The sequence below is a fragment of the Neofelis nebulosa genome, chromosome 16 (genome assembly GCF_028018385.1).
Source record: "Neofelis nebulosa isolate mNeoNeb1 chromosome 16, mNeoNeb1.pri, whole genome shotgun sequence".
NCBI lineage: Eukaryota > Metazoa > Chordata > Mammalia > Carnivora > Felidae > Neofelis > Neofelis nebulosa.
This window is the reverse complement of record NC_080797.1, coordinates 55,310,659-55,323,038: the sequence shown is the minus strand read 5'-3', so window position 1 is coordinate 55,323,038 and position 12,380 is coordinate 55,310,659. Positions and strand designations below refer to the sequence as shown.

At 37.8% G+C, this 12,380-nt stretch overlaps 1 protein-coding gene across 7 annotated transcripts in view; it reads right to left on the bottom strand.

The window, feature by feature from the left end:
- The window catches only part of TADA2A (transcriptional adaptor 2A), a 52,383-nt gene that overhangs the window by 22,055 nt on the left and 17,948 nt on the right, over nt 1–12,380 (bottom strand). For 6 of the 7 annotated variants that reach the window (XM_058706029.1, XM_058706033.1, XM_058706031.1 and 3 more), the window contains 4 exons: nt 7,514–7,605; nt 5,643–5,800; nt 4,303–4,391; nt 2,820–2,892 (listed from right to left, as the gene is read on the bottom strand). In XM_058706029.1, coding sequence (XP_058562012.1) covers nt 2,820–2,892; nt 4,303–4,391; nt 5,643–5,800; nt 7,514–7,605 — 412 coding nt within the window. The remainder of the gene's footprint in view (nt 1–2,819; nt 2,893–4,302; nt 4,392–5,642; nt 5,801–7,513; nt 7,606–12,380) is intronic. The other variant, XM_058706032.1, reaches the window with a different exon arrangement.

Genomic DNA, 12,380 nt, shown 5'->3' with positions numbered 1-12,380 from the left:
TAATGCTCAGTAATATTGAAAATATAATGGTGTAATGGAATGGTAATAATACCAATCTCAATTATGTGCCATCTTTCATTGGAGACATTCACACTCTGACTAATCGGTGTTACCCCTTCTTTACAGGCAGTGGACACAAAGAAACAGCAAGCAAGATTGCAAGGACCTGCCCAAGATCACAGTGACTCAGAAGCAAGCCTGAGGTAGAATCACTGCACAAAATATGTGCCCCTCTCTCTGTTCTAAGTACGCTTAAAAAGCTCCTTCTTGTTCCTTCTTGAGTGTTTGTAGGCTCCAGTCCCTCCCTTTCATGGAGTGTTCTGGGAGAAAGCATTCAGCTCAGGGACCATACAAATGTCACACTGGACAGAGGGTCACGCTGCCAGAGGAGAGAATATAAGAACTCTAGAGCCATAAGCAAAGCATTCTTTTGTGGTACCAGCATGTCATCCCTCAGATCTCAAGCACTGCCAAACTTCTTTCAAATGTTAACATCTTTTAAAAAGCACCCATCTAGGGGCACCTGTGTGACTCAGTCAGTCAAGCATCCAACTCTTGATCTTGGCTCAGGTCATGATCTCATGGTTGGTGAGTTTGAGCCCTGTGTCAGGCTCTGTGCTGACAGCACTGAGCCTGCTGGGGATTCTCTCTCTCTCTCTCTTTCTCTCTCTCTCTCTCCTCCTCCCCTGCTTGTGCTTTCTCTTTCTTAAAATATGTAAATAAACTTAAGAAAAAAAAAAAAAAAGCACCCATCTCAACATCTTATAGTTCCCTACTAGGCAGAGGGAAAAAGGAGGCAGGGATTATTATTTACATTGTGTTACAGCTGCTTTATATGTAACAATCAGTAACTGATGTTTCGATTCTAATTCAAATTAACTAGAATCAAATGACTTACAAGGCTGTAGAAATTGTAGGAAGAACACAAATCAAGTATGTTATAGGTCTGAAATGCTAACTGAAATAAGAATTGCTAATCAATAGCTTCTTTCTGATTTTTTCCTGTTGCCCCCACTAATTACAGAAAGAACCACAAAAGCACCAGAAGAAACTGCAAATCTTGCTTCTACAAAGAATGAAGAGTGAAATTAAATACCAACCATTACTACCGTTTTCTTGATAATGTTGAAGCTAAAGAATTTGAAGACCTTGGAGAAGTGATTTGGCAAATCTTTGACATAGTTTAGCCATTATTGGCATAAAAAATTCTGACTTTCAAAAGCAGGTATTTTTGAATAGTACCTCAAAGGCTGATGTTTATGTAGCTTTTTTGTTTTTTGTTTTTGCATTAAGAATAAGAAAGATACAAGCCAGGAAACAATACAATTAATGAAAACTGGTATGTATTAGAAATACTGAATGGCAATTTGCACATTGTGTTCAAAGAGACACCAGATGAGGTGAGAAAGACCATCACACGAGTTACTAGGCTTGAAAAGAAGGCTGACATGGAAGACTGAACAAATACTGTGTCATCATCTAGTGAACACTCAAGTGGTTTGCTTTCAAGCTTTCCTCTTTTAGTTCCATCCATATCACTTCAACTTTCCTTAAAGTTGTGTGGGAGAAAAGGGGACGAATGAAATTTTGAGAAGAGAACAGCTTAAGAAATATGTAGACAGCAAATCCTGAACATAAAATTTTTATGAAGACTCTTTCTGGTCCCAGCTCTGGTGTAACAAATACCTAAATAGTTCTTCTATGGAGAGAAGAATGAAATTCCCTTTCTAGTGACAGAGTCCCAGTTAATGCATCATTAAAACCTGATTTACAAGTCAACAAGGATTCTACTTGCCTTTACTGCCTGGGATACAGATTTAAGAGAAACAATGGGGGCACCTGCATGGCTCAGTTGGTTAAGCATCCAACTTTGGCTCAGGTCATGATCTCCCAGTTCAGGAGTTTGAGCCCAGTGTTGGGCTCTGTGCTGACAGCTTGGAGCCTGGAGCTTGCTTCAGATTCTGTGTCTCCCTCTCTCTCTGCCCTTCCCCTGCTTATGTTCTTTCTCTCTCTCTCTCAAAAATTAATAAACATTAAAAAGTCTTAAAAAAAAAAAAAAAAGAGAGAGAAACAACGAAGATGCTGTTTGGGAAATACAGAATCCAAGGAAGCATTATTCACCTACTGTACCACATAATTCTGGAACAAAATGAAAGAAGATTGGGGATTATTTTAAATATATAGTTCAATGTACATGGAAAGAGGAAAAAAAAAGAGATTCAATGAAAGTCTAACCATCACTTTTAAGAGCCCTGTTGGCATTAAGTACTAACATTTTAACAAAAGAATTGACATAAATCCTTAGACTGACTAATCTTAGATGAGAATTCAGAAGTGCTAAAAATTCAACAATTCTGACAAACAAGAAATTCCCAATCTTGGTCTAAAAAACCTCAAGGAAATTCCATTCTTTTTCTCTGCTATGGGAAATTTGGGGTAACACATTTACAGCGAGCATCTAGCACCATCAGTTGCTACTGAAGTCCCAAGGTGTTCACACTGATTCCTTTCCTTCTAAGGGGGCAGTGAGAGCCATTCAACCTCAGTGTAGGTTCGCCTCAGTCAAAAGAAAGATCACACAGTCCAAGACTGGGAACCAGCTATCATTACATGATACTCTCATCATTATCACAAATGATCTTTTTTATTGAGGTCAAAAAACAACAACAGGATAAATTTAGCAACTTAACCACCAGATTTTGACTCCCATAAGGGCAGGGAACATGTTTTATTCATCCTTATATTCCTAGCACCAACACAACACAGTGTCACCATGCACTTTACAATCAATAAAAATATTTGCTAAAATAAAATGTTACCATGTAAAATGTCCGAGTCATCTTCAACAAAATCGATGTCTCTCAAGTCCCATTCTGCATAATTGTCAAACTCCTGTTTGGGGAAAAAAAATTCCCACCCCAAACCCATCAGCACTGAGTAATGGCTTCACAGTAGCCATGCTTTAGAAGCAAACAGAAAATAAATAAACACTTGTTAAAAAGCACTGAATGGAGGGGCGCCTGGGTGGCTCAGTGGGTTGAACATCCAACTCTTGATTTCGGCTCAGATCATGATCCCGGGGTTGTGGGATCAAGACCTGCATTGGGCTCTGTGCTGAGCATGGAGCCTGCTTGGGATTCTCTCTCTCCCTCCCTCTACCCCTCTCCCTGCTCATGCTCTCTTTCTAAAATAAAAAATATATACTAAAAAAAAAAAGACTGAATGGAATACAAGGTTAGGATACTACTATAAGAAATAGGAAGTCATGGGAAAAATCTTGAGACTTTCAGGCAGTAGAGACAGCAAAAATATGAGAAAGTTATGAATCCAAGAATAAAGCCAAACCTAGTACACTAAAAATTAAAAGTAGTCTGTTCATAAAATCTAAACTCTGAATGTGTCATCAAGTATTTAGATAAGAAAATTATCTGCATTAATTCATTTACCTTTTTACTACCTTCTGAAGGCTCTATTTATTTGATAATATTGCTTACATAGTTTAATGGGTAGATGTTTATATTCTACTCAATGAGTACAATTTGTAGGAGCAGTATTTATGGGGTAGCTCTACAGTAACAGCTGCCATAAACAAAATGCTAACCTGGGTAGGGCTAGCAAAATTATTTGTAGTTTGCTAAACTTTCAAATTACCTCCAGCAGCACTGTAACTGTGGCTCAGATGATAAATCAAGAGACTTGTAATTACTTTCACATGGCTTTTAACTCCATGGGTGAACAAGTAACATAAAGTTTTTATCTACATTCATCATTCTTTATACACTTGTGAATACAAAACAGAGGTCAGCCCACTGTAGCCTCTGGACCAAATTCAACCCACTGCCTGTTTTTGTAAATAAAGCTATATTGGAGTATAGGCATGTTTGTTTGTTTACATATTATTTATGCCACTTTTACACAATAATGGCAAAGTTTAGTTACAAGAGAGACTTTGTGGTCTGCAGAAAATATTTACTATCTGGTCCTTAAAAGAGAAAGTGTGCCAACCCTTGATCCTGCACAACTCTGAAACCCCCTAAGGGTGGAATGAGAACCAGGAACCCAATACCTATTAAGGAAGGGTGAGCCAACACCCTGCAACCTAAGAAATAGGTTTTTGGTCTGAAGAACTTTTACATTTTACATGTGAACATATTTACAAATGAGAAAAGGTACTCAAATGGAAGAAAATGGCTGCCTAAGGCCCTACAAATTACAGTGTTTCAAAAATCTCTTTTTCACTGGTATGGAACCTGTAGGGAAGAGATATACGCCTCATGCAAAACGAAAACAAGTTTCTCCTACCTCGATGAAATCTGCTCGAGCTGGCATGTACCCTGCCATGTCCCGAGAAAGCAAGGAGTCAAAGGTAGGTCGGGGAGGGTCATCTGTAGCTGGAAGAATTTAGGTTTTCTTAGTTACTTAATAAAGTATTGGCATGAAAATGTGACACAGAAATAGTCTTCATTTACACTCTGAAATTTTTTTGTTTGGAGAAAAACAGTGTCTGAGAGAATAAATAAAATTCAAAAGATTTTTATAAATGGAAAAGTGATAAAGATAAAGTATAATGGAAACAGACTGATTCCTTAAAAAGGAAACTAAGACTTAGGGAATTCTCTAAATAAAATGGGGAATTCCCTCTGATCTGTACTTGCTTAACGTAAGAGAAAACCAAGGATCTTTTCTTTTATATTATAGAACAAAAGTTATTTATCCTGTCTGCTTCAGCTCCCTTACCCTTCAAGAACAATTTCAATTTACAAATCTCACCCAACTGGGAAGCAAAAAACCCCCACAGGATTTGGAAGTTAGTTGGAGTTGGGTCCCAGTTCTATCTGCTAGTCCCATGAGGCACAAATTTAACCTTTCTGAATCTCAGTTTTTTCATGTATAAAACAAAAGCACTTGCTCTGCTATCTCACTGGGTTCCTATGAGGAACAAATGATCTAATGGATTTGAGAACAAAATGCTAACATCCAAAGTGTTTTCCAAATAGGTATCATCAGACTTTGAGTCAGTCAGCTATGAAACCATTTCTAGAGTATGAGGAAAGGGGTGGGGGGTCATGGTGGTGGTGAAGAAACATTCAGATCTTATTACTTGTGCTCTGGGAGCCATTTAGGAAGGATGTCCATTTATAATTCAACACAGGTTTAGTTATGTTTTGTTAGAAGACCCATGAGTCCCTTAGCCACATGAGATTTTTTTTTTTTAATTAGCTATTACTACCACAACTAAATGAAGTAAATAAGACATTGCTTCTTGGACTTAACACTGGGATGATTAATAATGAGTTCAATACTGGACTCTCCTAAGTAACTAATATCTATAATCATAAACCCTCCAAAGCTTGGAAGATTGGTTCATTTTGGACATCTCATCTCCAAGAAGCATTAATGTTGACTGAATATTCACAACCCTTAGAGTGGGTGGGACACCACTGCAGATCTGGGCACCATGATTTCCAGTATAGAACTCCAATCCCTCCTTAGCCCATTATAGCCTTGACTCTTAGTAACTGCCATGCCAACTCCTCCCATCTTCCATAAGCTCTTTACTTGCCCAAACCACTATTTATCTGCTACTGCAACAGGGCCCAAGGTGAGCTAAGTATCTCTTACCGATACCAGGAGGCACTTACACAGAAATGGAATGGCTGTATCAGCAGTTTTTGCCTCCTCTGCTTGCTTCAGGTTCAGGAGGGTAGATGCAAACAGAGGGTTATTGATGAAATGCTTCATATAGTGTTTTTCACACTCTTCCTTGGTCTTGGTGCACATCTGATTGGCTACATCCTGCCTACAGGATTGTGAGAAAAAGAGAGGTTTATTCTTTTCAAATTTTAAGTCCCATCTACATAACGTCTGGAATTTGATACCTCCAAACCAACATCATGGAGATATCAGCAGAACAACGAAAGAAATATAAGCCCAATTTTGGTGTAAACTGACATGCTAAATCTTGCTATTCCAAGATACAGAAACAATATCCGAAAAACCCTTTCCTTTCTACCAAAAAAGAAGGAAGATCACTAGAAAATCTGTAGATTTCCATGTGAGCTAGGCCTCAGGAAAAGAATTGCTATCATAAGCCACTTTAGAACATTCATAATGTACATAAGTACAGTTTTATATTTGCATAATGTTTTATATTTTACAAAACACTTCACATCAACAAACATTTCTTTACTAGAGTGCCTATGATAGGCCAAGCACTAAGCTAGAAACACAACATAAGTTAATCCTTGCGTTATCCATGTAGTGTTGAGTACTTCCTATCATCTCACTTTCACAGAGAAAATATTAGGCCCAAAGAGATTAAAAAACTTGCTCAAGAAAATTAAACACATAAATGCACAAAACCAGAATCTATACTTCAGAATGCTGACTCCTACGCTCAGATGATGGAGAGGTAGAGGTAAAAGCTCTCCAGTTCCCTCTCAACCCCTTTCTTCTCCAGCACTTAACTTGTCCTTTTCCTATGCTCTGCTTTGTGTACTCCAATCATCTGTATGTATATTTTGATTTTCCTCCTGGACTATAAGCTTCTTGAGGACAGGATACATGTCATAATTTTTAGCTCTACCACCTTCACCACCAGGCTTCGTGTCTTACCCACAGTTGATAGAGAAACAATAGAAATTATTCACGAGAAATTATCTTAACTCCCTAAGCTTCAGATTATTTGTGAACAAAATGAAGTTTTGTTTGGAAGTTAGTTGGAGTTGGGTCCCAGTTCTATCTGCTAGTCCCATGAGGCACAAATTTAACCTTTCTGAATCTCAGTTTTTTCATGTATAAAACAAAAGCACTTGCTCTGCTATCTCATTGGGTTCCTATGAGGAACAAATGATCTAATGGATTTGAGAACAAAATGCTAACATCCAAAGTGTTTTCCAAATAGATATCATCAGGCTTTGAGTCAGTCAGTGTTATCTACTTCACAAAATGAAATCATCAGTGTGAAAATATTCCCAAAAGGTAAAAATGCAAGTGGTAATAATATTAGGTGGCACTGCCTCCTAGGGCAACACCAATTAGGGCTATTCAGTTCTGCTAGGCTTGGACTGACATAGGTATTTGCAAGCTAAAAACAGGGAATGTGAATAAGAAGTCTCCCAAACTCAAGTCTCAAGTAAACTATGGTCATCTACCTAAAGTCTGACTCACTTAAATGATAAGGATATCTAGAGTCAAGAAAAATTCATAAAATTAGAAAGGAGAACTAATATGTCTCAACTTCCGTACTATTCAGAGAGAAATAACCAACCTTCCCCCTGTTGATATAAACCAAAGTGGCCTTTTAGAACTGCCTAGTTATGGACAACTAAACTCACCATGTCCCTGTGAGGCATTTCAGAGTAGAAGAGAACTTATCTCTAAGTCATGAATCAATAGGAAAGTAACATACGGCTCCCAAACTCCTCTTTCTAAGACTCCTCCCTTTACCCTTCAACAGCACCTTCTTCTTGGAGCCCACTGGGCAGGACAATCCTTAATACCAAGCTCTTACCAATTTCCAAAGCCACAGTCCATCACAGCTTCTAAAAGGGCCATTTCTTCTTGAGCAGTCCAGCTGGGGTCAAGAACAGGAAAATCTGAGGTCTAAGGAGGAAAAAGTTTTGCCTAAGAACAGATATAGAAAGGGAACCCAGCAAACTGAAATGTAATGCTAATTCATACTTAAATGACTGTCATTCTCATGGTTTTGAGAGGTTCCTAAAGTGCATTCTTCTTCTTTTTTTTATATGTTTATTTATTTTGAGAGAGAGAGAGAGACCACGAGCAGGGAAGGGATAGAGAGGAGAGAGAGAATCCCAAGCAGGCCCTAAGAGCTGTCAGTGCAGAGCCTGACGCAGGGCTTGAACTCATGAATTGGGGCTCGAACTCACAAGTTGTGAGATCATGACCTGAGTGGAAATCAAGAGTTAGCTGCTTAACCTACTAAGCTACCCAGGTGTCCCCTGAAGTACAATCTTATGAGTTGTCCATCTCCCTCACCTCTATTTCCACCATTTGCTAAAGAGTTTCCAAGAAATATTATCACTCATAAATGCCATGTAACTCATGTAGAGATATATATTTTTTAAACTTAGCACAAAGGTAAAGATAAATATTATACTATACTCCCACTCAGCTACAAAAGAGGGCAACACAAATATGTACGTATTTATATTTTTCTTATAATGGAAGAATAAACCTTACATTAAAAAAATGGTTACCTATGGCAAAGGGAGGGAGAAAACAAGGTGAAAAGGACAAGGATAGAAGCTAAACCTCTCTGAATATTCCTTGTTTTGAGATCTGACTGAAATATATACATTGGATGCTAATTACTAAATTTAAAATCCTAAGAATCAGTGGCACCTGGGTGGCTCAGTCGGTAAGCGTCCGACTCAGCTCAGGTCACGATCTCGCGGTTTGTGAGTTCAAGCCCCACGTCGGGATCTGCACTGACAGCTCGGAGCCTGGAGCCTGAATCAGATTCTGTGTCTCCCTCTCTCTCTGCTCCTCCCCCACTCACACTCTGTCTCTCTCTCAAAAATAAATAAACATTAAAAATAAATAAAATAAAATCCTAAGAATCAAAATGTAACAAAGAAACATATGAATTAATTTAAAGGCATAATCAAAGAAAGAAACTATCCCAAAAAACTTTAAAACACAGTGATTTCATTATACATCTCTAGTAGAATACACCTTAAAAGTAAAAAGAACTGCCAAAAAAAAATCTTGCGGCACCTGGGTGGCTTAGTCGGCTGACTCTTTATTTCGGCTCAGGTCATGATCTCACGGTATAAGATTCAGCCCTGTGTTGGGCTAGGTGCTGGGAGGGAAATGGCTTAAGGTTCATATTCTCTCTCTCTCTCTCTCTCTCTCTCTCTCTCTCTGCCCCTCCCCCACTCACATGTGCACTCCCACACACTTTCTCTCTCTCTCTCAAAAAAAAAAAACTTTGCAATAGCATTGGTCTAGTTTTTCTGAGATTATTTTACGCGGATGTGTTATGGGATAAAGCAAAGCAAGTAAGTAATTGTGCTGTGGGTTAAAAGGATATAAGATCTATGAGATTATGTAAAAACCTTATAATCTTATATTTGAATTGAAAGTTTTAGTATCAACTTACGATATATTTTGTCTCAAAAGGATAACTTCCTAACACTGTTCAATGAAAAAATCCAGAAACAATGACCAACCCAGTAGCAACAAATACCTCTAATGCGCAGTATGCAGCCACTAAATACTATTCCCCACGAAAGGAAACAGGATTCTTTAAAGAAAGACCTGATTCTAAGTTAGAAAATGTACCAGATGAGACCAGAATATTTTGTCATAATGAACAGCAAAGACACTCAAAGACTACAAGAGTCATGTCAAAAAGATTTGCAAGCCAACTTGTAGATGCTCCCATTAACCATTTTGAGCATTAATAAGGATAATAACTGCAAAGGAATGACAACTCTGCTAAATATCTAGAAGATGCCAGGGAATCAACTCATACTTTCAAACCTAGAACACAAAGGGAAATAATGTTATTTATCCTGCCTTTCTTGTACAAACTTTACCTCAGGGTAACCACATAATGATGAGGTGTTTCTTTTTACAGAATTGTTTTATCTCATAAATTAAGAGTGCTAGGATTAAAAAGATAACTATTTTGGAATCCCTAATGAACAGATCTACACAATGATCATAAATAAACCTGATGTAGCCGCTATATGTAACTACCAATTTATAGGAAACACAGAACACAGAAAAATATGTTAATCAGCAAAATCCGAACTGTACTAATATCTGTAAGACAAAGAACTCATATTTTTTAAAAAAATCAAATAAACCAAAAGAAACAAGAGAAAGAGTGAGGGTAGGGGAGAGGGAGAGGGAGCACCCACAGAATAGAAAACAGGTAAGAGGGGTGCCTGGGTGGCTCAGTGGGATAAGTGGCTGACTTCAGTTCAGGTCATGTTCTCTCAGTTCGTGAGTTTGAGCCTTGCATTGGATTCTGTGGTGACAGCTCAGAGCCTGGAGCCTGCTTCGGATTCTGTGTCTCCCTCTCTGCCTCTCCCCCACTTGTGCTCTCTCTCTTTCTCTCAAAAGTGAATAAACGTTAAAAAAGAAAAAGAACATGTAAGAAACAACCAATTGGAATGTATGGACCTCATTTGTAATCCAATGAAAACACACTGCAGAAGTTAAAAACATGTATGATGCCACTACACACTCACGAAACCCACTAAAAAAGCTAAAAGTTGGCAAGCATGTCGGTCGAACAATCAGAATTCTCATTCACTGCTAGCAGAGGTATAAAACACTACAACTACTCAAGAAACTTTCTGACAGTTTCTTAAAAAGTTAAAAATGTACAATCACTTATTCTATGCCCCAGAAATTCCAGTCTTAAGCATTTATCCAAGAAAGACAAAAATATATGTCCATAGAAAGCCTTATACAAGAATGTTCATCATCTGCAACTACATGGATGGAACTGGAGGGTATTATGCTAAGTGAAATTAGTCAGAGAAAGACAAAAATCATATGACTTCACTCATATGAGGACTTTAAGAGACAAAACAGATGAACATAAGGGAAGGGAAACAAAAATAATATAAAAATAGGGAGGGGGACAACACATAAGAGACTGTTAAATATGGAGAATAAACAGAGGGTTACTGGAGGGGGTGTGGGAGGGGGGATGGGCTACATGGGTAAGGGACATTAAAGAATCTACTCCTGAAATCATTGTTACACTATATGCTAACTAATTTGGATGTAAATTTAAAAGAATAAAATTAAAAAAAAAAAAAAAAAAAGAATGTCAATAACAGCTTTATTCATAAAAGCCCCAAACTAGGCAAAGCCCAGGTAACCATCAACAGTGTCATATTCATAACAGTGTCATATTCATGGAATATTATTCAGTAATAAAAAGGAATGAACTACTATACACAATATGAACAAATCTCAAAAATATGCTGAAGGAAACCAGAAACAAGAGTACATACAATATGAATCCACTTATATGCAGTTCTAGAATATGCATAACTGATCTATGGTGATAAAAACCAGAACAGTAATTATTTCAGGGGCAGAGAAGGGAACAGAGATATTTTTAAAAAGCTTTTATGACATGACTGGGAAACATGAAAAGTGACTGAATTACTTTTAAATTTTAGAGAGATCTAGTAAAACATTTATAGATGAACTGGTATGAAATCTGAGGGATCTGCTTCAAAATAATCTGGAAAAGTGGGAGTTTAGATGAAACAACATAGGCTATGAGTTGACAGTTTAAGAGGTAGTTAACAATCACATCCTGGTGCAGTCCCTTCTCACTTAATATGGGCTGGACCTGTGACTTGCTCAAGGCCTGGCCACTTCCATTTTTGTGGTCTTGGAAGCCCTGCACCACCATGTAAGAAACCTAGCTTCTTTGCTGGAAAGACCAGGTGTATAGGCCACATGGGGAGGAAGAAGCCCTAAGGCTACCTGATGAAGTAACAGTTAAGATGTCCCAGATGACTCCTAACCAAGCCATTCTGAGGTGCCAGCAGTGGTGTGAAAAAAGCCCCGTGGACTTCCAGCCTCAAACACATCATGTGGAACTGAAAGCCACCCTCACTGTGTCCAATCTGAATTCCTGACTCTTAGTTATTTTACACCACAAAGTTTTGAAGTAACTATTCGGTAGCAACAGATAACTGAAACATATTCTATTTTAGTATACACATAAAATGTTCTATAAGTTTTTTTAAAAAGGTGACACAAGAGATCTTCAGATTTCACAGGCATTCAGAAATTGTTATACCTTTTGCTGATGACCAAAAAAAAATTTCTGTGATTTGTGAAATTACACTGCTATAAGCAATACGTTTTTATCTGAGCGCATACTATGAATATGCCCAGCACATGAGGTACCAGAAGATCCAAAAGAGAAGCCTAAATCATACATTCAGAGTCTATGTCTATATTCATAATAATCAATCTGGCAAGTATCATAATAAATACATATGACAATTCATGGTTGAAGAGCCTGTTATTTCTAAAACAGTATTTAGAATATTAATTAGCCCTCACGAGCTTTACTGTGAGAAAAGACTTTCTATACCAAATAAATAAATAAATAGGCATAAGATAGTTTTCTTAAAGTTGAATCAGTGTTATTCAAATCCCGAACCCAATCTCAGCCTTACTAACCAGAATCTCTAAGAGCAGGGTCTAGGAATCTATAATTTGAAGAAGCTCCCAGGTGATTCTTAGGCACCAAAGTTTAAGATCACTGGTATAAAGGGTGTGGCAGAAGGAGCTGCCTTGACTTATTCAAGGTTCTAAGAATTATAAGACAAAAATAGGCATAGAACTCAGAAATCTTGATTAATGCA